The 27,971-nt window shown below is 44.0% G+C and overlaps 1 protein-coding gene across 1 annotated transcript in view; it reads left to right on the top strand.

The window, feature by feature from the left end:
* The first annotated feature begins 2,063 nt into the window (after positions 1–2,063).
* The window catches only part of ppp1r14d (protein phosphatase 1 regulatory inhibitor subunit 14D), a 55,551-nt gene continuing 29,643 nt past the window's right edge, over positions 2,064–27,971 (top strand). Inside the window, exon 1 of the mRNA XM_072569239.1 lies at positions 2,064–2,535. Within this exon, the coding sequence (XP_072425340.1) occupies positions 2,353–2,535 (183 nt within the window). The 5' untranslated portion in view covers positions 2,064–2,352. The remainder of the gene's footprint in view (positions 2,536–27,971) is intronic.

Here is a 27,971-nt window from a genome sequence, read left to right as displayed (position 1 = left end):
GCCTTCTCTTCATTTAGATGAGCCCTTCTTTTTCTCCAGTGAATGACAGTTGTGCCCAGTGAAGTGTGGGACTCTCTCCACCAATAAGTAATACTTTCTTTATGAGTATGAAGTTTTTTTGTCATGGATAGAAGAGCTCTTTTCATCAATAGCAATTGACCTGTTCACTAATAAGACATGCTACCCATCGTTGCGAGGTACTCTGTACAACATGAGGAGATACTCGTTCTGTCCATAAGAGGTGCTAACAGTGCCAAAACCGATTGCAACAGCTCCTTACACCATTAGGAGTTTTTTTTCTGCCAAATGGAAAGGAGCTGCCTTCACCAAAAGTCATCACTCTGTTTGTAAGAAAGGAGATTCACCATTTATAGGAGGATTTCCCTTCAGCAGTAGATTTTTTTTACACGATTAAATGATCTTTTTATTGTTAGGAGGTGATCTCTAATAGCAAGTTCTATCTTCATCACTATATCCTTCATTAGGTTAAATTGTCTACACCAACAGGGAACACGATTATCACTGGTTTTTTTTCACACAGTGAGCAGGGCTCCAGACACTGTTTAGATTTTTGTTTTACCCCCACACTCCCGCCTAACTGCGGTGGTGCTTATTTTTCCCCAGCACCCATGTTGTGTGTGTGCAGGTGTGAGACACAGTGAGAGACACAAGGTGCATGAGTCTTTATTCAAATTTCCACCACCAGGAAGAAAGGAAACACCCGAGTGGCCAGTGACAAGCAGTGCCCTTTACATCAAAGGGCAATGCTGTGTGATCAAAACAGTGAAGGGGAGGGCAGGGACTAAATCAAAATAGAGTTGGAGGGAGAAATAATGCACTCCACTCCCTGCAGCACCCACCTCTCCCTGAACAACTCCAGGGTGTTGGTGGACACCGCGTGCTCCTTCTCCAAGGACACCCAGGCTCTAACGTAGCCGCAGAAGAGGGGCAGGCAGTCGGCCTTAACGGCCCCCTCCACGGCCCGCTGCCTGGACCTGTTTATGGCCAGTTTGGCCAGACCCAGGAGCAGACCCAAGAGGAGGTCTTCGGACCTGCCCTCCCTCCTCCGTACCGGGTGCCCGAAGATCAGGAGCGTGGGACTGAAGTGCAACCAAAAGCAGAGGAGGAGGTTTTTAAAGAAGAAAAAAACACAGACAGTTGCCCAAGGCTAGAATCAAACCCAGCTCCCTGGTATTGTGAGGCAACAGCATTAGCTACTGTGTTATGCTTAGTTGTGAGCTTCACTGATGTTAATTGTACTAATCACCAACAGGAGGGGCTCTCTTCATCAATTGTAGGCTCCAATTCCACCAATAGTAGTCAAGTGCCTCACAAAGGCAGCAGACCCAAATTGGATTCAGAATTCCTGCTGTCTGGACTTTGAATTATTATTGTTGTGCTTACACCAAAACATGCTTACCATACCAAAGTATGGTAAACATATCATAAGTCACAGCATAGGAAAGTGATTGGTTAGCTCAGTTGGCTGGACAGGTTTGCAACTTGGAGTGATGTTAACAGCAAGGGTTCAATTCCCAGACCAACTGAGTATCCCACAAAGGAGTCTCCTTCTCAGCCTCTCCCCTTACCTGAGGTACAGTGTCCCTCAGGTTAAACCACCCACCACCATCACTAGTGAAAGAGCAACGCTATAGTGTTGGGCCATTGCAGTGTTACCGTAAATAACATGTTCACAATTCTGCAACAGATAAGGGCAACAGTGGTACAATACTACAACAACAACGTGCATTTGTATCGACAAACATGGACTGTTTCGCTGCTTTGTTTGTGGTCTCGGCACACTTACTGTGAAGGAAGTATCAGGATGGTGCTTGGTAGGAATTTCTGAAACAAAATTTAGCATGAAGCCTTGACGGGCAAGTGACCGGAGCATTGTCTAGAGAGAATGTGAAAGGAAGAAACATATAAAGGAGACAATCCCTGGGGGAAAAAAAAATCTTAAGAAGTAAGGCTGTCATTCCAATTCTGACTCATGAGCTGTTTTATTAGCCTTGGTGAATCAAGATCACGTAAACAATCGTCGATTGGCTTGTTTTAATCTGCGGTTTTATCAACGCAATAAAACAAAATTGTTGGATGTAATAGCAGTTCACGCTTAACAACAGTGGAGCATTGTTTTCTCCACCCTCTCAGGATATTGTATGTCCAGACTGTGCTGGTGTCTCCCATCTGCCAGGGAACAGGAGAAAGGAGGGAGGGGAACAGGAGGAGAAGGAGGAGGAGGAACTGAATGACGGCTGCACTCCTCTCCATCTCACATGTGAGCTCGGGACGGCAGCAGCTCAACACACTGGGGCTAGTTTATTACACCGATCAGGCAGGTCAGTCCCCATGATGGCGGAGCCCAGCACACAGTCCCGTGTCTACTTTCAGTCCCCGGGCAAGGAAGAGGAGGCTCAGTCACAGCGGAAACTGGGCAAGTTCACGGTCCGGTACGACAGGAAGGACCTGCAGCGGAGACTGGACATCGAGGAGTGGCTGGACTTCCAGCTCCATCAGTTGTATGGCTGTGAGGTGAGTGGGGCAGTGCAGCATTCACCTTGACTCGGGTCAGGCCGTGTGCTCGGATGCTGAGGGGATGTGTGTTGTTTAACCCCCCACCCCCCGGCGGGGTCTGACTGCACTAAATGCTGCAGACGCTGAATCCAGCAGCGACAGCCTGCCTTAGGTGAACACATCTGTGTAAAAAGGTGGAAAACGCCAACCATTTGCAATGCGCCTTCACCACGGCAGTGTCAATGTCCAAGAACTGCCAACCGGATTGCATAGCAAAATATCTGTAATACCAAGCTGTGGGTTTTGGAATGAGCTCTGCTGAGTTTTCAGTTACTGAATGTATTATTTAATTGGGTGATTTGTGCTGAGGGATTTGCAATCTTATTGAAAGCCCAGTGATTGTTTGGGCATGGTTTTGGGTGTGTGTTGGGGGGAGTCTGTGATGTGGTGTTAGGGTGTGGTGCCATGTGGGGAGTACTGTACTGTGTCATGGTGTGGACACTCAGTGCCATGTGGGGTCATGTTGCTGTATGGGGTCACAGTGTTATCTGGGTGTGTGTGTGTGTGTGTGTTGGGGGGGGGGGGTGGGGTCACGGGTATGGTGTGAGGACATGGCCATGCAGTCATGTGGGGTCGTAGGCACAGCACTGTGTGAGCTTGTCGTTATGTGGTCCCATTTGTTTGTGTGAGGAGTGGAGGGGTATGTGTTTTGGTAGGGGTATGGGGAGTGTGGTGACGTGCTTTTGTATTAGTGTGTGTTAGGGTATGGGATGTGTTGGGGGTGCCTGTTTTGGTGGGTATGTGTGTAGGAATGGAGGATCTAGGGGAATGAGAGGGTATGTAGCAGTGGTGCTGTTCGATGGTCATGACAAATCCATTGATAGCTTTGAGCACTGGAAGAATAGGGAACTGAACAGGCTAAATCCTAGAAATATGCAAACTATCCCAGATTCTATTCACTAGACTGTAACCACGTTCCTTGTGCTGAATGCTACCTCAAATCTGTCTCCATTTCCTATTTTACCTTGTTAGATTGTAGTTGGATTTAAACATGTTTAATGGTTTCTCTGATTTTAAGATGTGATATTACAGGCAGTGAACATATCATGTTTCAGATTTGGGGGGGGTGGAGGTAAAATATTAGAATAACAATCTGATAATATTGGAGTGATATTTTAAGTTAATCTGTTTGGGCATGCTGGTTTCACACCCCTGGAGGAGGTGGGACTTGAATCTGGGCATCCCAGCTCAGAGGTAGGGACATTACCACTGTACCAAGAGAGCTCCCTCTGAGAATACCAGGAATTATAAGGCATTAATCAACATTATAATGTGCATAGTTGATTATTGAATGTGAATGCAATTGTAATGTATTCAAAATTGGGAATATTTTTGAATCCAATTAGACTCTGGTCTATTGTGGAAGTCGCTCGGATTATAATGAGATCATAGCTCAAGTTCTACTGAGCAGGTTCAGGTTTGATCCAATTCTGATCATAGTACCGTGTTTGGGAGCAGATTCACTCGTAGGACTCTAATAGGTGCATGTGTTGATCTAAATGGGTCTCTAAACCAGTCGTATAATGAAAGGACTAACATCAAACCTCAGCTCCACTTTACTGCCCATTCCCTCATCCTTTTGATTTGTTTAAAGTCTAAAACTCTGTTTATGTCAGCCTTTGAAAATGCTCAGTAACTGAGTATCCATAGCTTTCTTGGGTAGAGAACTTTAAAGATTTGCAACCCTCTGAATGAGGAAGTCTCACTTACCGCATTCTGAGATCATGAGACTGTGACCATGTGTTCCAGATTTCCTGCCAGTGAGATCATCTCAGTGTCTATTCCCTATGTGACCCCTTAAGAATATTTTTTGAGTTTGAGGTGATCATATTAAAGCATCAGGATATATAATGCTCATCTACACAATCTCATCTTAAGAGGATAACCCTCTCACCCCAGCATTTTAATCCAATGTACCTTCATTGCTGCCCCTCTCAGGCACGTATCCACTTCATTCTGTGCAAAGCCAGACATTGTGTACAGTTCTTCAGTTGTCAGTTCATGAAAGCCCCACACAATTGCACCAAGATATTCCAGCTGCTGTACTTAAATTCTTGAACATTCAACCCCATAGTCCCAACGAACCACTAATACAAGTAGTACAACATATTGGGTTACCTCCAGCACGGGGAACACAATACAGATTTGTACCTTCAATCCCCAATCCCAAAAATTGTCCTACCAATTGGTCTCCTAATCTCCTCAGTCTCATTCTGAACCTGCTCACATAATTTTGGTTATACTTCTCTCAAGTCTTGCCTCTCCCTGGTTATGTGTTCAGCTAATTGAGGTTTGGGAATGAAAACTAATTAAGTCATTTATTGGTTGAGGTCTTCCTTATGGTTGTCAGAGATGCCAATGTTCTTCTATAGATATCTAATAATTCTATTGCCCTATGTGGGAAGGGTAAAATGGACACTGTGCAGTTTTGGATGGGTCCCAAAGTGTCTCCATGTTGGAAAGATACATTTTGTGATTGTTATACAATATTCTGCTCTTCCCTTGTATGCCACTTTGGTTACTTTCATATTCACTGATGTTGCTTGCATAGTACATTTTAAGGATATAAAACCGTCCAAAGCTTCCTGTGTTGTAGATGGAGTGGGGATGGACATTAGCCACTTTCCCCATTCTATATCCCATCTGAGTGGACCCTGAAATCGCCTCCCCTGATGGTACAGCACAGACGTGAATGTTTTTGTCGAACATCATGTGGTGTCCCTCACATATGATTCCAATATTCTCTACTTGGTATGTATGTTTGGATTTCTCCATCCCTATAATTATGGAATGGATGTCTGCACTCCTATCAACATATTTGTTTAACCACATTATCAACCTTGATGTATGTGCTAAACCTTTGCATTGGCAACAGGTCAAATGCATTGATCTAGATGTCAAGTACTGGAGCTGGTTATTGGTGACTGAGAAGGGAATGCCCTCTGATGTATCTGTCTAAAATGTAGCTAGGTCTGCCCTACTATCCAACATCCATACACCCAGCAGACATAATTTTTGTGCTTCTTTGGTTCTTCAGCAACGAATTAATAGTTGTTACATGCTGTACCATTGCAGTTATGTGTAACTTTTGAGACTAACAGGTTCACAGAGCCACAGAGATGATATCAGTTTCTGGACACTGCTTCAGATGGGGGAGTGATTGGGGTTCCCCGGCCACTCCAGCTTTGCGAAGGGTTATCCTTCTTGTCCCATATCATTAGGGCTTATCAGGGAGTTCGTATCTATGTGCAGCCACCTTTCTTGTGTTCAAGTTCGGTACAGGCACCCTCTTCATTTGGTTAACCTGGAACCATATGACACTCCCGAAGTTGAATAACATGGATCATGTGACTGGCCTTGATCGCAATATTGTATGGGCCTCTATACAAGGGAACAGTTCTCTGACAACACCTGATCCCTAATATCCCACTCTTCTGTTTTATTTGTCATCATGAGCAATTTATTGTGTTGGCTTTTCCTCCCACCGTTACAGGCTGTTTGTCTGCACAATTCCCAAAAGTGATTTGATGCTTGTTCGGCTCTTGTACCTGCTGGTGTGGCACTGTCAGTATGAGGTGGTGTGTGGGGTCCCCATGAGTCTGTTAAGCCATGGAGAAAGTACCCAGTCTCCTTAGATTTTTGGCCCTGTATATTGATGAGGAATGGTGTAGCACCTCATGTCTTCTGAGGCTGACTTCAATCTGCAGTGCTATTCTAACGGTCTGGTTCACGTGCTCCACTGTTCCCTAAGTTTGAGGATTATGGGGTCCATGCCATTTCCCCTCTGACCCCAACAACCTTGAATGGATTTAAATCACCTGCGCCCTATTGATCTGGTTCCAGTATACAGAACAACCTCTGTTATCCGAACGTCAAATATCCGAATCAAGCTCTCGAGATCCTGGAAAAATGTTATCCGATCAAGCAGTTATCTAAACAAAATACTCCCTACCTGTGTCGCTTGGATAATCAAGGTTGTTTTGTGTCAGGCAAATCCCATTTTGAAAATGCTCCCTTTAAGAGCGTTGACTAAGTAGGAAGTCACATGACACCAGGTTATAATCCAACAAATCACAAGGTGTTGGAGCACAGCCCCTTCATCAGGTGCAGTGAGAGAAGAGCACTCACGGATGTAGTTGATAGCCAGAGAGATCAAAAGATCGTACAACTTGTGTGATTAGTGTCAGATAAGTCTCTGGCTCATAAGAGGGAGGGTTTTTGCAGCCTACACAGCTGTGACCAATCTAAGGGGAAAGCCTGCATTCACTTTTTATAAAGTTATAAACCAGGACCAGGTGTTCTTTTATTTTCTTCACTAGTAGAAGACCAATAAAGTGGATTTGTATGGATTACTGCAGCCCTTCTGCCCATCAGTTAACTCTCAAGTTGACCTTCCGTTCTGGGTGTTTGGGTTATTCTGTCGTCTGATTCACACCATTTCACATGGGACTCCATATCTGCCCTTAACCACCATCCCACCTGCCTAACACGTTCCCTGGATGTCTTGCACTGGGACTCCACGGGCCACTTCCAATTAACTCCTGTCAGTAGATCTCATATCTCCTTTGAACAACATGACTTCCTTCAGTACTAAACCTGTAGACTGCTGAAGGTCTTCCAAATCCTTCCCTCTTGCTCTTGTCTCAATAATATTTCTTGAAACAGGGTCTTTGAGGTGGACCTCAGTCAGGTCTGTGTGAAGGGGCATGTATCCCATTGCATCCTCACCCATTGTGGCTACCACAATGCCATGGGTTATCCTTCTCCGCTTCAGCTTTGAGTGGACTTTTGCCTTTGGGATGGCGTTCTATTCCCTATTGACCACTTTCAAAATCACTTAGAGCATTGAGCTGGTCATGAAAGGCATCCTGTCATCTGGGTTGAATGGTCTAAGGGCCCATGCAGGTAGATGAGTTAAATGTGAGCATAGAACCAGAGCAGATGGGGTAGGGCATGGGCAATTCCTACAAGTGTGTGATCACATGGTATACTGCCTCCTGCTGGGTGTTCGCCCTCCGAGCCAACTTCACTTCTCTGTCCAGGCAATACCACCTTTTTGTTTTAACCACAAAGCTGTCTTGTCCTTCTGCATGTATGCCCATACATGTATTACCCTTGGTGCCCCATACCCCTTCTACAGTACATATGAGTGCACCCTCCCCATCCATGTTTACTGTCAGCTTTGGTTCATTGAATGGTTTGACGACAGATCCATCTCATCTGGGAACAACGCCTACATGTGCCATCTTTGATCCTCGCCTCCAACCAAAGCCTTGTGTGTGTGGGCTGGGTGGTCAGGGTTATACTGTGTGCTGCTGTACATTTATAGAATACTGCGCAGCATATTGAGTGGTCAGAAGCTGTGTCTCCCAGATACAATGTGCTTTCTCCACATCCCACGTGATGTGGGGGATATATGTTTTCGGTGGCACCTGCCTGTGTACCTCCTGCACGAAGGTTCATGTCCGTGACTGCTACTTCCAAGGTGAAATCTCATTAGGATCTTTAGCTCACATCAGTCTTTGGTGCCAAAAACTGATTTTGAGTTGGGTGAAGGCATCTTTGCATGTCTCTGTTCATTCACACTCCATCCCTTACTGAGGCAGCTCCAGCAGGGACACTGCCACGTCTTTGTCCCTGATAAATTCCCTAACATTAACAGCACTGTCCCTGGGTCAAAGGGCCAACCCAAGATCTCTCTCTCTCTCTCTCTCTCTCTCTCTCTCTCTCTCTCTCTCTCTCTCTCTCTCTCTCTCTCTCTCTCTCTCTCTCTCTCTCTCTCTCTCTCCCCCCCCCCCCCCCCCCGATTTGAGCCTTCGCAGAGTTGATTGAGTCCCATTTCCTGCAACAGAACAAGAAGGGTCAGGTGCTGCTGTTCAGTTTCCCAGAACTGCACTAAGTTGTCCATACACTCCGCGAACTGTGTGGGGAGGGTATTTGAACTCTTCCAGCCCTTATGCCATGCTCTGGTGGAAGATAGATGGACGATTGTGTGACCCTTGGGATATCCTTGTTCAGTGATAATCCGCTGCTACACACTAGGATCTCAGGCTTTCAGACTGGCCAAATTGGTGAAGTCATGCAAGTGTCTAGGGAGGTGCAATAATCCTGCTCCATCAGTGAAACTACTGCAGTCTCCTGATCTCTCGTCACTCCCTTTGAGAAGGGGTACTGTTTCTGGGGTCCCCTTTGACCTGCATTCCTCTTCCCAGCATTCTTTCAGTCAGGCCTATGCTTTGCAAAAGCCTCTTCATTTTCCTGAACTTGTTTCCGGGACAGCATCAGTATCTTCACTGAGTTCCTACTGGTTTCGTTTGCCACCGGTCAGCCTGTCTCCCCAGACAGAGGCATGATCATAATCTGATATTTTCATCATGTCTCTTGCAGAGACCCATTAGTCATATCCATTGCCACGCGGTGAACAATTAGCCAATCTGCTCCTCATACTCCGAATGAGGGGTCCCCATTTTGTTCATCTATGTTCCCATAGGCCCTTTCATACTCAAGGATTTTGATACCACTGCTGTTGCGGAGTCACCTGTGAGACCCTCCAAATGGTCTGATCTTTCACTGGAGAGGGCTGGTCCCTGTGATTTTGATCCAATCACAATACAAGAGAAAGGGTGTCTAGTAGAAAACAGCCCCAGCCTGTTCAACCTCTCCCTATAGCTCAAATCCTCCAACCCTGGCAACATCCTTGTAAATCTTTTCTGAACCCTTTCAAGTTTTACAACATCTTTCCGATAGGGAGGAGACCAGAATTGCAAGCAATATTCCAACAGTGGCCTAACCAATGACCTGTACAGCCACAACATGACCTCCCGACTCCTGTACTCAATACTCTTGACCAATAAGGGAAAGCATACCAAACGCTGCCTTCACTATCCTACCTACCTGCGACTCCACTTTCAAGGAGCTATGAACCTGCACTCCGAGGTTTCTTTGTTCAGCAACACTCCCTAGGACCTTACCATTAAGTGTATAAGTCCTGCTAAGATTTGCTTTCCAAAAATGCAGCACCTCGCATTTATCTGAATTAAATTCCATCTGCCACTTCTCAGCCCATTGGCCCATCTGGTCAAGATCCTGTTGTAATGAGGTAACCCTCTTCGCTGTCCACTACACCTCCAATTTTGGTATCATCTGCAAACTTACTAACTGTACCTCTTATGCTCGCATCCAAATCATTTATGTAAATGACAAAAAGTAGAGGACCCAGCACCGATCCTTGTGGCACTCCACTGGTCACAGGCCTCCAGTATGAAAAACAACCCTCCACCACCACCCTCTGTCTTCTACCTTTGAGCCAGTTCTATATCCAAATGGCTAGTTCTCCCTATATTCCATGAGATCTAACCTTGCTAATCAGTCTCCCATGGGGAACCTTGTTGAACGTCTTACTGAAGTCCATATAGATCACATCTACTGCTCTGCCCCCATCAATCCTGCTTTTTACTTCTTCAAAAAAACTCAGTCAAGTTTCTGAGACATGATTTCCCACGCACAAAGCCAAGTTGACTATCCCTAATCAGCCATTGCCTTTCCAAATACATGTACATCCTGTCCCTCAGGATTCCCTCCAACAACTTGCCCACCACCAAGGTCAGGCTCACCAGTCTATAGTTCCCTGGCTTGTCTTTACCACCCTTCTTAAACAGAGGCACCATGTTTTCCAACCTCCAGTCTTCCAGAACCTTACCTCTGACTATCGATGATACAAATATCTCAGCAAGAGGCCCAGCAATCACTTCTCTAGCTTCCCACAGAGTTCTTGGGTACACCTGATCAGGTCCTGGGGATTTATCCACCTTTACCCGTTTCAAGACATCCAGCAATTTCTCCTCTGTAATCTGGACATTTTGCAAGATGTCACCATCTATTTCCCTACAGTCTATATCTTCCATATCCTTTACCACAGTAAATATCGATACAAAATGAATATTTTGCATCTGCCCCATTTTCTGCGGCTCCACCCAAAGGCCGCCTTGCTGATCTTTGAGAGACCCTATTCTCTCCCCAGTTACTCTTTCTTTTGTCCTTAATGTATTTGTAAAAACCCTTTTGGTTTCTCCTTAATTCTATTTGCCAAAGCTATCTCATGTCCCCGTTTTGCCCTCCTGATTTCCCTCTGAAGTATACTCCTACTGCCTTTAAACTCTTCTAAGGATTCACTCGATCTATCCTGTCCATACCTAACATCTGTTTCCTTTTTCTTAACCAAACCCTCAATTTCTTTCATCATCCAGCATTCCCTATACCTACCAGCCTTCCCTTTCACCCTGACAGGAATATACTTTTTCTAGATTCTCGTTATCTCATTTCTGAAGGCTTCCCATTTTCCAGCCATCCCTTTGCCTGCGAACATCTGCCTCCAGTCAGCTTTTGAAAGTTTTTGCCTAATACCGTCAAAATTGGCCTTTCTCCAGTTTAGAAGTTCAACTTTTAGATCTGGTCTATCCTTTTCCATCATTATTTTAAATCTAATAGAATTATGGTCACTGGCCCCAAAGTGGTCCCCCACTGACACCTCAGTCACCTGCCCTGCCTTATTTCCCAAGAGTAGGTCAAGTTTTGCACCTTCTCTAGTAGGTACATCCACATACTGAATCAGAAAATTGTCTTGTACGCACTTAACAAATTCCTCTCCACCTAAACCCTTAACACTATGGCAGTTCCAGTCTATGTTTGGAAAGTTAAAATCCCCTACCATAACCACCCTATTATTCTTACAGATAGCTGAGATCTCCTTACAAGTTTGTTTCTCAATTTCCCTCTGACTATTAGGGGGTCTATAATACAATCCCAATAAGGTTATCATCCCTTTCTTATTTCTCAGTTCCACCCAAATAACTTCCCTGGATGTATTTTGGGAATATCCTCCCTCAGCACAGCTGTAATGCTATCCCTATCAAAAATGCCAGTCCCCCTCCTCTCTTGCCTCCCTTTCTATCCTTCCTGTAGAATTTGTATTCTGCAACATTAAGCCGCCATCCCATCCCATTCCTGAGCCACTTTTCTGTAATTGCTGTGATATCCCAGTACCATGTTCCTAACCATGCCCTGAGTTCATCTGCCTTCCCCGTTAGGACTCTTGCATTAAAATAAATGCAGTTTAATTTATTAGTCCTATCTTGTCCCTGCCTGCCCTGACTGTTTGACTCACTTTTGAATAGGAAGGGTTTGGAGGGGTATAAGCCGGATGCGAGCAGGTGGGACTAGATTGAGTTGGGATATCTGGTTGGCATGGACAGGTTGGACTGAAGGCTCTGTTTCCATGCTGTACGTCTCTATGACTCTATCTACATGGACACCAGGTCATTACCATTCATCGTACACTGTCAAGCACAGGTATTTGGGATGGGCACAGCCCTTGGGACAGAGCGGAGGAACAGGTTCCCTGCCTGCGGTCTAATTTCAGCGACCTCTCAGTAGAGTTCTTTTATTGTTTGGAAGTCAAACATGCTGTGGGGGGGGGAAAGAGTGTGGTGTCCACTCGATAGTCCCATTTCCTGAACAGCCCTTTCCTCATCCTTTGACTTGTGTTCACAAACCCCGTCTTGCCCTGGCTCCCACTGTACCCACTACCCCTCTTGTTTGTTTCAGAGCCTCCTGTAGTTTGTCCATCTTAGCCTGACATTAGCCATGATTAACTTCTCCAGGTACGACCTTCAGAATGTGTTTGACCAGACACTTTTCTCAGTTCCTGAGATCTGCAATGCTGTCTAAATTCCTCTTCTCTCAGACTGTCACACTGCTGGTGATCAGTGACCAAACTGGCTTTCAATAAACTGTAATCAGCTACACCATTTCTCCCTTTCTAGCCCATGTTTTTCCAAGTATTCGTTTTTTATCCCACCTCTCCTGCAAACTGTTTCAACAACCTGTCCACAACTGTGTCCCTCTGTTCTAATTTTCATCTCAATTCCTCTATCTCTGCATTGAGTATAGGAGTTGGGAGGTCATGTTGCTGCTTTACAGGACATTGTATAGGCACCTTTTGGAATGCTGTGTTCAATTTTGATGTCCCTGCTATAGGAAGGATGTTGTGAAACTTGAAAGGGTTCAAAAAAAGATTTACAAGGATGTTACCAGGGTTGGACAGTTTGAGCTATCAGGAGAGGCTGAAGCTATTCTTTCCTGCAGCGTTGGAGGCTGAGGAGTGACCTTTATAGAGGTTTCTAAAATCATAAGGAGTATGGATAGGGTAAATAGCCAAAATCTTTTCCCCAGGGTTGGGGAGTCTAGAACGAGAAGGCATACGTGAGGAAGGAAAGATTGAAAAGAGACCTAAGGGGCAACTTTTTCATGCAGAGGCTGGTACGTGTATGGAATGAGCTGCCAGAGGAAGTGGTGGAGGCTGGTACAATTACAACATTTTCCCATGGATGGGTATATGAATAGGAAGGGTTAGAGGGATATGAGCCGTATATTGGCAACTGGGGCAAGATTAAGTTAGGATATCTGGTCGGCATGGACAAGTTGGACTAAAGGGTCTGTTTCTGTGCTGTATAGCTTTATGACTCTCTGACTCCTGTTGTGAATAACTTTCTTCGATAGTCCATTATCCAAATGGCCTTTCTCATTGCAAATAGATCCCAAAGTCCACTCATTGGCTTCTTGGACTGGGTTCTCACTGCTCATAATAATCCTGACTTGGTGTTCCTTAAGTGGAACTTTCTTTGCCATTGTAAAGCTCAATTGCCCCTTCCATTACCTAGCCTGGTTATGTCTTTATATTCAGATGGCTTGCCAATCTGTAGGCTTTCATTGATACTTTCCCAGGTCTATAAGGGTTTACTCCAATAACTCAAGATATCTCTAACCATTGCTCTGAGGCAAGCTTCCTTAACTACTGGGGCTAAAGGCAGATAGAAGCCATCAGAGCCAGGGGACTATCAATCTGAAAAGAAGTAGCTGCAGAGATAGTAGAGGCATTGGTTGTAATTTTCCAACAACCTTGTGGTTTCTGGAGAAGTACCAGACGATCGGAAAACTGCTAATGTGGCATATCTATTCAAAAAGGGGGCAAGGCAAAAAGTGGGTACCTATGCGTCAACTAGCTTAACAACCATTGTTGAAGTGTTGAAATTAATTAGTAAGTAATAGCAGTAAAATTGGAAAATCATAATCTAGTTATGTCTGACTAATTATATTAGAGTTTGAAGTCTGAACCAGAGTGGATAGAGAGCCAGTAGGTGTGTTGTATTTGGAGGAGCAGGGGTGTTTGAAAGTACATCATAGAAGGTTAAATCATAAGATAGGAGCCCACGCTGTTGGAGGTAGTATATTGTCATGGATAGAGAATTGGCTAATGGATTGGAAACGGGTAGGTATTAGGGGTTTTCTTCAGGCTGATACCCCATTTCCAGTGAGTTCCACAGGGCTCAGGGCTGGGACCACAACTGTTAACAACATATGTCAATTGCTTAGAGGAAGGAAGCCAATGTACTATAGCCACATTTGCAAATGACACAAAAATAGTTGGAATGGCAAGTGGAGAGAGGGATATGCTTCCTGAAGAAGGGCTTATGCCCAAAACGTCGATTTCTTCTGCTTCTCTGATGCTGCCTGGCCTGCTGCGCTTCTCCAGCAACACACTTTTCAACAGAGGGATATGTTTTACAGAGTTTACAGAGATATTGATAGATTGAGTAACCAGTTAGTGAATGGAGTATAATGCAAAGTTGTTCATTTTGGAAGGGAGAACAAAAGAACAGAGTATAGTTAAAATGGAGACAGTTTTCAGAAAACTGCAACATTAAAGGGGTATGGGGGTACTTGTAAACGAAGCACAGAAAGCTAGCACGCAGCAGCGAATCAGGCAGGCTAATGGAATATTTCAAGGGGTAAGCCAAAACCAAAGAATGAATGTTATCCACCATATCTGTTGACCAGAGTGGTGCTGTTGTTGACTCGTGTCTAGAATCTTTATTGCAGAGGCTGAGCGCCAGCTCACTCTCTCTCTCACACGCACGCACGCACGCACACACAAAACCCCGGACCATGACCCCCTCCATCGAGTGTCAGACCATTGTGTCTAATCTCATTTTGTCTGTTGACATCTTCCCACCCCGCCTGCTGCACAGACTCCAAGCTCTCAATCCTGCAATCCTTTACAGCCTGCTTCTACCTTCTTCCCAAAATCCATAAATGTGACTTCTCGAGGAGACCCATTACTTCTGCTTGCTCCTCCCCCATGGGTCCCATCTCTGGCCATTACAAACCCACTGGCTCCCATAGTTACCTTGACCATACATCCCCATTCCCTGCTTCCTGTAAAGACTCTTCATTCGCCCAGCTGCTCCACCTCTGTTTTGATGATGCCAATTTCCACAGAGGGGTCTCAGAAATGTCCACCTCTTTTACCTCAACGAAGGATTCCCTACCACAGGGCCCTAAGCAGTGTTCAACCCATCTCCTGCACTTCTGCCATTGCCCCCCTCCTTCCCTCCCACAACAGTGATGGGGTCCTCCTGGCCCTTACCAGCATCCCCATCTAAAGGATTATTAGCCACTATTTCTGTCACCTCCAGTGAGATGCCGCCACCAGACACATGGCCTTCCTCTCAGTTGTCAGCTTTCTGAATTCCCTTCAGCCCTGGACCACTCGTCTTCCATTCCCAACACCACTGTACAGCCTCAGAACATCTCCACCCCCCCCCCCGCCAACCCCCCAAGAGACACCTTCCAGATGGAGCAGGAACTTTTGCTCTGACTTCGCTCAATCCAGTCTACTGCATTCGCTGCTTATCATGTGGTCTCCTCTATACTGGGGAAACTTTCCCCGTTACCATCAGTTCTGAGGAAGGGTCACTGGACCCGAAATGTTAACTTTGATTTCTCTTCGCAGACGCTGCTAGATCTACTGAGCTCTTCCAGCAACTTCTGGTTTGGTTTCATTTAGGGGGCTTCTCAGGATAAATGCTGTGAGAGTCTCTGACCAAAGGGCACAGTCTCAGAATAAAGGGGCACCAGTTTAAGACCGAGATTAGATTAGATTCCCTACAGTGTGGAAACAGGCCCTTCAGCCCAACAAGTCCACAACGACCCTCTGAAGAGTAACCCACCCAGACCCATTTCCCTCTGACTAATGCACCAGTTCTTCTCCGGGAGTGGAGAGATTTTTTTGGAACTCTTTGCCATAGAGAATCATGGGAGCAGTGGGCTTGTGTATATTTAAGGTTGAGAAAGAGTCTTGATCGTTAGAAGAATCAAGGGTATTGAGGAAAGGGCAAGCAAGTGGATGAGAACAGAGCCGACTCTGCCATGATCTTATTGAATGGTGGAGCTAGCTTGAAGAGCCAAATGGTTCACTCTTGTTCCTATTTATTGTTTTCTTTATGGTCTGAAACCTTTCTCCGTACAGAGAGGCTGTGCATTCAAACGTTAATACTGTCCAGTCTCCAGCAATTTGATCAGTTTGACCACTGGCAAAAATCGCAAACATGTTGGCACAGTGACTGTGGTTAGCACTGCTACCTCACAGCGCCAGGTTCGATTCCCGCTTTGGGTGACTCTGTCTGTGTGGAGGTTGCACGTTCTCCCAGTGTCTGTGTGGATTTCCTCTGGGTGCTCCTGTTTCCTCCCACTGTCCAAAGATGTGCAGGTTAGGTGAATTGGCCATGCTAAATTGCCCATAGTGTGCAGGGATGTATGGGTCAGGTGCTTCGGTCAAAGGTAAATGTTCGAGTAATAGGGTAGAGGAATGGCTCTAGGTGGGTTACTCTTCAGAGGGTCGGTGTGAACTTGTTGAGCCAAATGGCCTGTTTCCATATTGTCGGGATTCTATGATTCTATATCAATTGGTCAGTTGCTCATTCAGAACTGCTACATTCTCCTTGCAAAGATTTGTTTTTTGTTTGCTTGTAACAAATCTTTTAACAAGCTCTGACATATCTTGCTCAGGCTGTTACCACTATATGCCATTCCAAGGAACCTTATGGTATTTACTTGGCATAGTTTGTGATGTCTGTTTAGCTGGTACATTATATTCTAATACGTTGTCTCCTTTAAACCAAGATTCTAGCCTTTCAGTCATACTGTTGTACTTTAGTCCATTACTGTCGAGGTAAAGCACTTCATCTGACCACACATTCTTTCAGACACAGAAACTCATTTAAGGCCAATGACCTTTATAATCATTAACACATGAAGTTAATTAGATGATGAATTTTTTTTCTTGTTAGATTTTATTTCATTTTGGCTAACCTGGAAATTTTAGGTATTGTATACTGTAAACCTGCAATGTCCCCCAAATCGTTAGAAAAATGAAATTTTGATTAAACAGCCAAATTGCCCCATTTTCACTGGCCGAATTCAGATTAAAATAAAATGTGCATTGTGGTTTTCCCACAGAAAATAACTATTACTTGTCATCAAACAGAGGGTTTTTAAACAATGGCAAAAAGTAATCTAGTAAAATGCTAAACAAAATTGTATAAATGTAAACTCTACTTTATTTTAAAATATTTCATTCAGGTAGACAGACACACAAAGTCTTAAACGTTATAGGTGAACAAAAATATTCACGGAGCACAATTTGCTAGCACCAGTTTGGACCAAAGGCAGCAGTGAGTTGTTTTCTTTTTGGTTCTTTTCAATTCCTTTTTAGGTTTTTTTTTCTCAACTCCTTGTTGATATGAGATTGTGGATTCTCTGATTCTCAGTTTTTCATTAACTAGTTGGGAATGTGCCCTTCCTGTGTCTCTAAAGTTGGCTTCCCCTTTCCCTTTTCGACAGTGACTTTGAAGAATGAACAGCTCACAGAGGAAAGGTGAGGAAGAACAACTAGTTGCTATGGATTTCCTCCAGGGAGAGAGAGATAAATGGATGAGCTGTGTTTTACAGGCTAGCCGTGTCTACTGCATTGTTCACACAAATGCTGTAGCCAACTGCCTCGGAACCAATCAAAAGTTTGTTGCTCTGCTGAGCCCACAACAATTGGTGCAATTGAAAAGCCCATCGAAGGACTGCTTTTGGGCAGTATTGTCCTGAATACATATCGACAGTACTGCTTTGTCTGGACCTCTCTCTCTGCTGCAATAAAGCAACATCATATTTACAACTCCTATGGTCCGTAACTTAACACTATGAAGCTTGTTGTAACAGGTTTCCTTAGTTTAAAGCAATAGATTTTTCAATTTTAGTCCACAGTCCTTTTTTTTTAAAGAAAAGTGAACTTTTAAGCACCAGCATTCAATAGATTTTCTATTACCAGAGTACCCTCACAATTTCCCACATTGTATTCTGTACCTACTTCACCACTCACTGCTGTCAGCTTGAAACAGCCCAATTTATTACTATTCCATTTTCTGCCTCCTTCAATCCTGTACTCCTACTAATGCAACATTTTGCACGGCAGCTTATTTAGGTGTTTTGAAAACCCAAATACACTACATTCACTGGTTCCCTGTTATCCACCCTGCTACTCATTTTCTCAAATATCTAACAAGTTTGTTACAGAACAACCTTGATTACCTGAACAAGACGGGCGGGGAGTATTTTGTTCGGATGACTATTTTACGGGACCTTGAGGTCTTGTTCGGATAATCTGAAATTTGGATAATTGACGTTCTGTAATTGAGGTTGTTCTGTAATCAGTTTTCATTCATAAAGCTGTGCTGACTTGTCTAGACATGTTATGACCTTTTGAGTGCCCCTTAATAATAGACTGCAGCATTTTCCCAATGACTGGTGTCAAGCCATCTGGCCTGAAGTTCTCTTTTTCTTTACTCTCTCCTTTTTCTTGGGAGCAATATTATATTTGCTGGCTTCCAATTCCCTGGTATGACTCCAGAATCTAGGGAATTTTAGAAAACCATAACCAGTGCATCTATCATCTCTCCAGATACCTCATGTGGAAGCTATCTGTTCCAGGAAATGTTTATTGACTTTCAGCTTCATTTAACTTTAAGTTTAACGTTAAGTTCAAAAGAGTCATTAAACTCTTGCTTCACCACTATTTCTTGTATTCTTGTCCACTCTTGTATAATCTTTCTCGATTGGTTTAACGTCTGCATCACTTCTGCAACCACCCACCACTTCCCCATTAAAACTTCCCTGTATCAGCCTTTCCACAGTTACATTCACCACTTTATAAAGTTGTGAAAATTCTTATAACCTTCTTAAAAATATTTTTGGCTTGTTTACCTTCACAGTTTACTTTTTCTCTTCATGCTGTATAATTGGTTTTATTTAAGATCAGTGCTCTAACTTGTTTCAGTCAGTCTGAAATTCTGTGACATTATGATTATCCTTACACCACTGGATTCCTTACTAATGACATTGCTAATTAACCTATTTTAGATGTAGGTTTGCTCACTGAGCTGGAAGGTTCATTTTCAGATGTTTTGTCACCATACTAGGTAACATCAGTGAGTCTCCAGATGAAGCACTGATGGTATGGCCCTACCACCAGTGCTTCACCTATGGCTTACTGATGTTACCTAGTATGGTGACAAAACATCTGAAAAACCTTCCAGCTCAGCATGCAAACCTACATCTAGAACCTTAACCTGAGCTACAAATCTTCTCAACTTGCTAACCCATCTCAATTTGCAAATCCTGGTCTAAAGTTGCTTGTTCCTTGTTTGATGACTTAGTAATTTCAGGAGCTGTCTTAAATGCATTCCATGAATTAGTTCTGTCAACTATTCTTGCCTACTTCATTTATCCAGTCTATAAACAGACTGATATCCCCTTAATGCATTATATTTGTTACAAGTACCTTTTTTTTTTATGAATACTCTCTCCATAGGAACAGGAGTGGGTCACTCAGTTGATTGAGCCTGATCTGCCATCTAATTAGATTATGCTGATTTCTAACTCCACACCACTTACCTTATCTCCATCAGTTTGAGAAGGTGATGGCTTGTGGCATTGTCGCTGGAATATTAATTGAGAAACTCCACTAATATCTCGGGATCCAGATTCAGTAATAATATCTGGATTTAAGAGTCCGCCGATGAAACAAAAACCCATCTGGTTCACTGATGTCCTTCAGTGAAGGAAATATGTCATCCTCACCTGGTCTGGTCTACTTGTGACTCCAGACCCACAACAATGAGGTAGACACTCAAATGGCCTCTAAAATGGCCCATCAAGCCACTCAGTTGTGTCAATCGTTATGAAGTTTCAACAGGAAATGAAACTGGATGGACTGTCTAGCATTGACCTAAGCACCAGAAAAGAAAACGGCAGAAACAGTCCTGTTGGTCCTGCAAAGTCCTCCTTACTAACACCTGGGGGCTAGTGCCCAAAATTGGGATAGCTGATTCACAGACAAGTTAAAGAACAACTTGACCTTGTTTGTAAGGTCCGGGTCCATGAGTATGACTGTCCCAGACTCCACCATCACCATCCCTGGATATGTCCTGTCTCACCAGCAGGACAGACCTAGCAGAAGTGGCAGCACCGTTGTATACAGATAGGAAGTTGTTGCCCTGGAGGTCCTCAATATTGACTCCTGATCCCATGAAGTCTCATGGCATCAGGAAAAACATTGGGAAGGAAACCTCCTGCTGGCTTCTCTGTACTATGCTCCCTCAGCTGATGAATCAGTACTCCACCATGTTGAACAACACTTGGAGGAAGCACTGAGGGTAGTAAGAGCACAAAATGTACTCTGGCGCATTTCAATTTCCACCACCATGAGAAGCTCGGCAGCGACACCACTTAGGAAAAAGCTGCGAGACTGAGGTCTGCAGCAGATGGGGAGGGAACCAACAGGAGAGAAGAACATACTTGACCTCATCCTTACCAATCTGCCAACAGCAGGTGCAACTGCCCATGCAGTATCATTAAACGTGACCATTGCACAGTCTTTGTGGACAAAGTCCTGCCTTCACATTGAGATTACAACCTCCACCGTATTGTGTGGCACTATCACTGTGCTAAATGGGACAGACTTCAAACAGACCTAGCAACTAAAGACTGAGCATCCATAAGACCCTGTGGGCCATCAACTCCAGCACAATCTATGACGTCATGGCCTGACATATTCCCCCACCCAACCAATACCATCAAGCCAGAGGGATTGGTCCTGGCTCAATGTAGAGTGCATGAGGCTATACCAGGACCAGTATTGAGGTGTCAACATAGTGAAGCCACCAAATAGCACTACTTGCATGCCAAACATCATTAGTAGCAAGTGATAGAGCAAAACAATCCCATGACCAACCGATCAGAACTAAATTCTGCAGTCCTGCCAAATCCAAAGTTATGAATGGCGATGTCCAATTAAACAACTCACTGGAAGAGGAGGCTCCACAAAAATATCCCCATCCTCAAAGATGGAAAAATCTAGCAAATCAGTCCAAGAGATCTGGCTAAAGTTTTCACAGTAGTCTTCATCGCAGATGATGGTCTTCAGCCAATCCAATTCACTTCACATGATGTCAAGAAACAGTTGAAAACCACACAACACCAGGTTATAGTCCAACAGGTTGGACTATAACCTGGTGTTGTGTGATTTTTAACTTTGTACACTCCAGTCCAACACCGGCATCTCCAAATCAAGAAACAGTTGGAGGCACTGGATAATGCAAAGGCAATGGGCCCTGACCATATTCCAGTAATAGTACTGAAGACCCTTGCTTCAAAACTTGCTGTTCCAGTACAATACTGGCATCTACCCGACAATATGGGAAATTACCCAGGTATGTCCTGCAAAAAAACCCAGAGCAAATCTAACCAGGTCAATGACCATCCCATTAGTCTACTTTTGATCATCAGGAAGCTGTCATCAACAATGTTATCAAGCATCACCTACTCAGCAATAACCTGCTTAGTGATACTGCGTTTGGGTTCCACCAGGGCCACTCAGCTCCTGATCTCATTACAGCTTTGGTTCAAACATGGACCCAGAGGTGAGAGTGACAGCCCTTTATATCAAGGCTGCATGCGACCAAGTATGGCATCGGAGGGTTCTAGCAAAAATGGAATCAATGTGTATTGGGGACAAACTCTCTGCTGGTTAGAGTCAGACCTAGTACATAGTAAGATGGCTGTAGTTGTTGCAGGTCACTCCTCTCCGCTCCAGGAGTTCCTCAAGGTAGTGGCCTACACCCAACCATCTTCAACCGCTCTATCAATAACCTTCCCTCCATCATAAGGTTAGAATTGGCGATGTGCAATGTTCAGCACATCTGCAACTCCTCAGATACATGTTCAAATGCAATGAGATTGTCTGTCTGGCATTTTTGCCCCAATGATCATCCCCAACAACAGACAATCTAACGACTGTCCCTGGATATTCAATGGTGCTACCATCACTGAATTTCCCACTATCAACATTTGGAGGGCAGGCTGCAAGAACAGATCAGAGGCTAGGAATACTGCAACAAGCAACTCCCTTTCTGACTCTGCAGAACTTGTCCACCATCTGCAAGGCTCAACTTAGGAGTGTGATGGAATATTCCCTGTTTGCCTGAATGGGTATATTCCAACAACACTAAAGAAGCTTGACACCATCCAGGACAAAGCAGCCCACTTGATTGGCCTTACATCCACTTTCTTCACCACTGGCACTCAATAGCAGCAACATATGCTATCTACAAGATGCACTGCAGAGATTTGCCAAAACTCTTCAGACAACACCTTGCAAACCCACTTCTGATGGAATCAAACATCAACTGGAAGGGAAACTTGGGAGGGGCAGTAAATATTGGCCTAGCCAGCAATATCCATGACCCATGACCGAATTTAAAAATTTAAGGCCTTTTTCCCTGGGGTAGGGGAGTCCAAAACGAGAGGGCATAGGTTTAAGGTGAGAGGGACAAATTTAAAATGGACTTAAGAAGCAACCTTCTCAGGGAAAGGGTAGTGCGTGTACAGAACGAGCTGCCAGAGGAAGTAATCATCACAGAAGGGGACTAACTCGGTCCAACCCGCCCATGCCAACCAGATATCCCAAACCAATCTAGTCCCATCTGCCAGCATCCGGCCCATATCCCTCCAAACCCTTCCTATTCATATACCCATCCAGATACCTTTTAAATGTTGCAATCATACTAGCCTCCGCCACTACTTCTGGTAGCTCATTCCAAACGCACACCACCCTCTGCATGAAAAGGTCGCTCCTTCGGTCCCTTTTAAATTTGTCCCCTCTCACCTTAAACTTATGCCCTCTAGTTTTGGATACTCCTACCTCAGGGAAAAGGCCTTAACTATTTACCCTATCCATGCCCCTCCATTCAGTATCCTCTGCGTGAAACAATTACCCCTCCGGTCTCTCTTATATCTTATATCTTAAGCCTATGCCCTCTAGTTCTGGATTTTACCCCCCCCCCCCCCCCCCATGGAAGAGACTTTGTCTATTTGTCCTATACATGCCCCTCATGATTTTGTAAACCTCTATAAGGTCACCCCTCAGCCTCCGCTGCTCCAGGGAAAACAGCCCCAGCCTATTCAACCTCTCCCTATAGCTCAAATCCTCCAACCCTGGCAACATCCTTGTAAATCTTTTCTGAACCCTTTCAAGTTTCACAATATCTTGCTGATAGGAAGGAGACCAGATTTGCACACATTATTCCAAGAGTGGCTCAACCAATGTCCTGGTACAGCTGCAACATGACCTCCCAACTCCTGTACTGTGACCAATAAAGGAAAGCATACCCAATGCCTCCTTCACTATCCTATCTGGAAGTGGTGGAGGCTGGTACAATTGCAACATTTCAAAGGCATCTGGATGGATATATGAATAGGAAGGGTTTAGAGAGATATGGGCCAAATGCTGGCAAATAGAAGATTAAATGGTCAGCAAGGATAAATTGGACTGAAGGGTCTGTTTCAATGCTGTACATCTCTATGACTCTGACTCATGGGCAAGGACACTTAAGGTCCCTTTTTGGAGTCCTGTACTTATTTGAGAAATAATCTTTCTTTCTACCTATTTTCTTCCACTAAAATGAATAACTTCAGAATTATTCTAGCCCGTCCAGTTGTCCTTTTCCAGTCCTCCTCACAACTGACACGCTCACCCAATTTAATATCATCAAATTTTGAAATACTGCAATTAGTTGCCATAAATGGATCGTTTATATAAATTATGAACAGGTGTGATCCTTGCAGTGCTATGCTAGTAACAGACTGCCAACCCTACAAAGACCTAATTATCCTGCTCTCTGCTTTTCTGCCTGTTAATCAATCCTCAATCTGTACTAGGGTGTTATCGTCATTCCCATCTAATCTCATTTACTAATCTCCGTGGGACCTTATCAAAACCTTCTGAAAATCGAAATGCAACATGTTCACTTCTCTTTTTTTTTAATACTAGAAGTAATATCCTCTCCATAATCCAAGTTTGTCAACCGTGATTTCATTTTCATAAATCCGCGTTAGCTTTACCCATTTTTAACCATTCTTTTCTAAATGTCCAGTTGCCACATTATTTATAATAGTTTCTAAAATAGTCCCTACTACAGATGTCAAAGTGTCAGATCTGTTGTCCTCTTTCTATACTGACTAACATATGGGACTGAATATAATCCTAAGATTATAGTATGAGTTGTTCCACTTTTCAGTCTCCTTTCCGAGCTCCCTGAAATCGGATTTCAGGCTCACCCTACTTAAGAAATTGTTACTGACGTCGACCCTCTGCCTGGTCATCCTTCTGCAGAAGAATTCCTGCATCCCATTGACATCCATGACCTTAGATATAGGGAGGCAACATTGCCATCCTAGAGTCATGTGTACAGTTGTGGAAATGCCTATTTCTGTAATGATCACACGCTCTGTTACTGCTGCTGATCCCCATGACTTCCTCCTAACATGTGCAGCTGAACTGATTGTGCTCTGGTTAAAATGAATAAATCTTCTCAGATACTTTTTTTCCTATAATCAGGCCAACCCTAGATCATGATCTTTTGCACCTGTTATAGCTGGTCCTCTTCTATAGTTGCCAATTGTAAGTGTTGGCTCTGGGTGTGCACAAAGTGTAACATGTCAACCTTGAGAATGTCTTCACCTTCATACTCAAAGAATTAACTTGTGGAATATCTTGGTCTCTGGGTGCCAAATATAATCTTGGTTATATTTCACTTTGAAGTCATATCTTTGCAGATTGGTGACTGATTTGATTGCATTGAATGTGGTCTGCTCCACCATAGTAGGTATGGTTTGAATTCTGAGTTGTGATTGTACAGAGATCTGTGCATACTTGCAGGCCTGCCACAGCTTGATGGTTGGTATCTAACAATTAGAAGCTTTTAGGAAGCCCAGGTAAGCTTCAAGTGGATTGGTTCTACAGTGCATGAAGTTGGTGATCCAATAAAAACTGTGAGACAGTCTTTCATAGGCTGTATCATGAAGTGCCATTTGCTGAAGGATCTATCTTTTCAGAATGCATAATTATAAAATGTTGGCTGTAGCTCCCATACTGCTTATTGTCTGGACTTTTCAGAACATGTGTTCGTCATGATTATAAAGAATTCTGATCACCTTGTAGTGTCAATATGGTTAACAGTGTGGAAAACATGGTCATCTTCTGGCATTTAGCTTTCCCTAGGTTGACTCTGCATCTCATTTATCTGCTGCAAAATCCTTGTGATGTTATACCATTGTGTTGGTTACCTGTGTTTTGTTCTGTGGTCTGACTTAGCCTTTGGGCATGTGCAGAAATCTGATTCCAATGTCCCTTGGCGCCAAATGCTTTGCCAATATCACAAAAAGCTGGGCAGTTACAACCGACATCTATTCCAGATTTTGTGGGTTTGGTGTGTTTTGCTGACTGTAACAATAGTGTTGGCTGCACCTAAGGCATGAAACCATTGTTGGCCTGCTACTATGAATTTCATACAAGTGTCCATCCTGAAGTAAGAGTTCAGGCTTTTATCAATGACCAGATGATCCTCCCTAAAGGCTTTTAGGTTATGGAGGCTTTGACTAACTCAGTGAGCCTTCCTGACAATTCCTGTTTTGAAAAGTCACATTCATGCTTCATCTGCCAACAAACTAGTCAATCTGACTCTCTTGGGGCTGTTGTCTGAAGAGGATTGGAAGCAAACTCAGATGAGCCAGTACAAGGCTTTAGCTGTCATCTCATTGTTGCCACCTTGGCAATATACAATAGATGATGGAAATCTGAAATAAAAGTAGAAAATTCAGAAAAAGCTCAAAGCGAAGCAATGTTAGCATTTCAGATTGACTCTCGGTCAAAACTGAAGAACAACAGAAATTGCAAAGTGTTATTTTTTTTTGAAGCAAGTGAGAGGAGGTAGGATTTACTGGCAAATACACAGTAGTGGAGTTCTGTGATCGGTAGGGGTGTGGGAGAGGCTGGATGGTGGAAGGCTTCCTGGTGCTAAAGTCAAATGGAGTGCTTATCAATTTAAATACAGAAATGAAGAAATGTCATGGGGCGGAATGAGTGACAATAGCCATCTGAACACAAAGGGAGTTCAGCAAGAAATGATTTAAAAAATGAACCAGAGGGGGAGAAAAATAATGTAAATTAAATGGAGCCAGAGTGTTGTTACCCAGACAGGAAACTTGCTAGGGCACTATAGTGCTTCCACTAAGACTTCACCTCCAGTAAATTGCCTGAACCTGTAATTTGCTGAAGAGCTCTCTTATTCCTTTCCCAAGTCTGCTTTGATCAATGCTCCATTTCAGCTTGTTGGTGTCTAATAAAATGACCACTTCCTGACACTGTTTTGTCTGTGCATTACATGAATGCAGATGGTTGTTGCTGTCTGCATGGTGAGGATAGTGCAAATAGCAGTGCAAAGGATGATGGGGATGTACAAAAATAGAAAATTGGAAGGAACACCCGAGGTCTCAGAACTTTGGAACTGATAGAATTGATCTGCTATACCCTGCTGAAGAGGGAAATCGACCAATGGTACTTGCTGTCCTGTGACAGAGGGAAAGATGGCACTTGCAATAATTCACAGGGGATTGCGTACTGGCATTTTAACAACCCATTGAGACAATTCTGGATTGTCTGGAAACAGAAGTTGTGGAAGTGAAATTGGTGGCTTAAATCCTAAAACGGGGATATGGGAAAGCCTCTCTTCCCATCTCGTGACAAGGACGCATAGAGTTTTGATGAGATGGGGTTGCTGGACCAGGGCGTTGCTGGCAGTGGTGCTTAATCTGAATCCTCAAGTCTAGCCTTCCGTTGCTTTATTATAGAGTCCCTACATTGGGGGAGCAGGACAATTGGCCCATCAAGTCCACCCCTCAGTTGCCCGAGGATGGAATCGAACAAGTGTCCCTGCCCCAATGAGACGGCAGTGCTAACCACTGAGCTATTGTGGCACTCCTGAGTCACCTTTTATTTCGACCAGAAATATAAGAGGAGGCAGGGGCCTTAAATGCTTTGAGTTGCAAGCTTGTGGTTCCCACTTCTGAGAGACAGTCTGGACAAAGCTATGGCTGATCACGATGTAGAAAATGTTGATTGGATTTGATAGAGGCATTAAAAGTTGAGGATTTTTGATCGAGTAGCTATTTGGAGAAACCAGAAAGCTGATTGTTAATCCACTGATTGACTGACTCCTTTTTTCCAGACTACTGTAAATGTTAATGGAATTTTTTTTACCCACAAAACTGTTATGCTTGATCTGAATTGTTATCAATGCATTGCCCAAAATGGTGGCGCAGGCAGATTCAATAGAAAGATTCAAAGGGAACTTGAATAAACACTTGAAAAGGAAACTTAAAGAAAGAGCAGGGGTGGTGGGAGTAATTGGGTAGTCCCTTCACAGAACCAGAGAAAGGCATGATGGACCACAGAGTCATAGAGATGTACAGCATGGAAACAGACCCTTCGGTCCAACCTGTCCATGCTAACTAGATATCCCAACCTAATCTAGTCCCACCTGCCAGCACCCGGCCCATATGCCTCCAAACCCTTCCTATTCATATACCCATCCAAATGCCTTTTAAATGCTGCAAACATACCAGCCTCCACCACTTCCTCTGGCAGCTCATTCCATACACGTACCACCCTTTGCATGAAAAGGTTGCCCCTTAGGTCTCTTTGCCCTCTCACCCTAAACCTGTTTCCCCTAGTTCTGGACTCCCCCACCCCAGGGAAGAGATTTCTGTCTATTTATCCTATCAAAGCCCCTCCTGATCTTATAAACCTCTATAAATCACCCCTCAGCCTCTGATGCTCCAAGGAAAACAGCCCAAGCCTGTTCAACGTCACCCTATAGCTCAAATCCTCCAACTCTGGCAACATCTTTGTAAATCATTTCTGAACCCTTTCACATTTCGCAACATCCTTCCAATGGGAAGGAGTCCAGAATTGCGCACAATATTCCAACAGTGGCCTAACCAATGTCCTACACAAGAGCAACATGACCTCCCAACTCCCATACTCCATACTTTGATCAATAAAGGAGAGCATACCAAACACCTTCTTCACTATCCTATCTACCTGCGACTCC

The sequence above is a fragment of the Chiloscyllium punctatum genome, chromosome 4 (genome assembly GCF_047496795.1).
Source record: "Chiloscyllium punctatum isolate Juve2018m chromosome 4, sChiPun1.3, whole genome shotgun sequence".
Taxonomy (NCBI): domain Eukaryota; kingdom Metazoa; phylum Chordata; class Chondrichthyes; order Orectolobiformes; family Hemiscylliidae; genus Chiloscyllium; species Chiloscyllium punctatum.
This window is presented reverse-complemented; position numbering and strand designations above follow the sequence as displayed.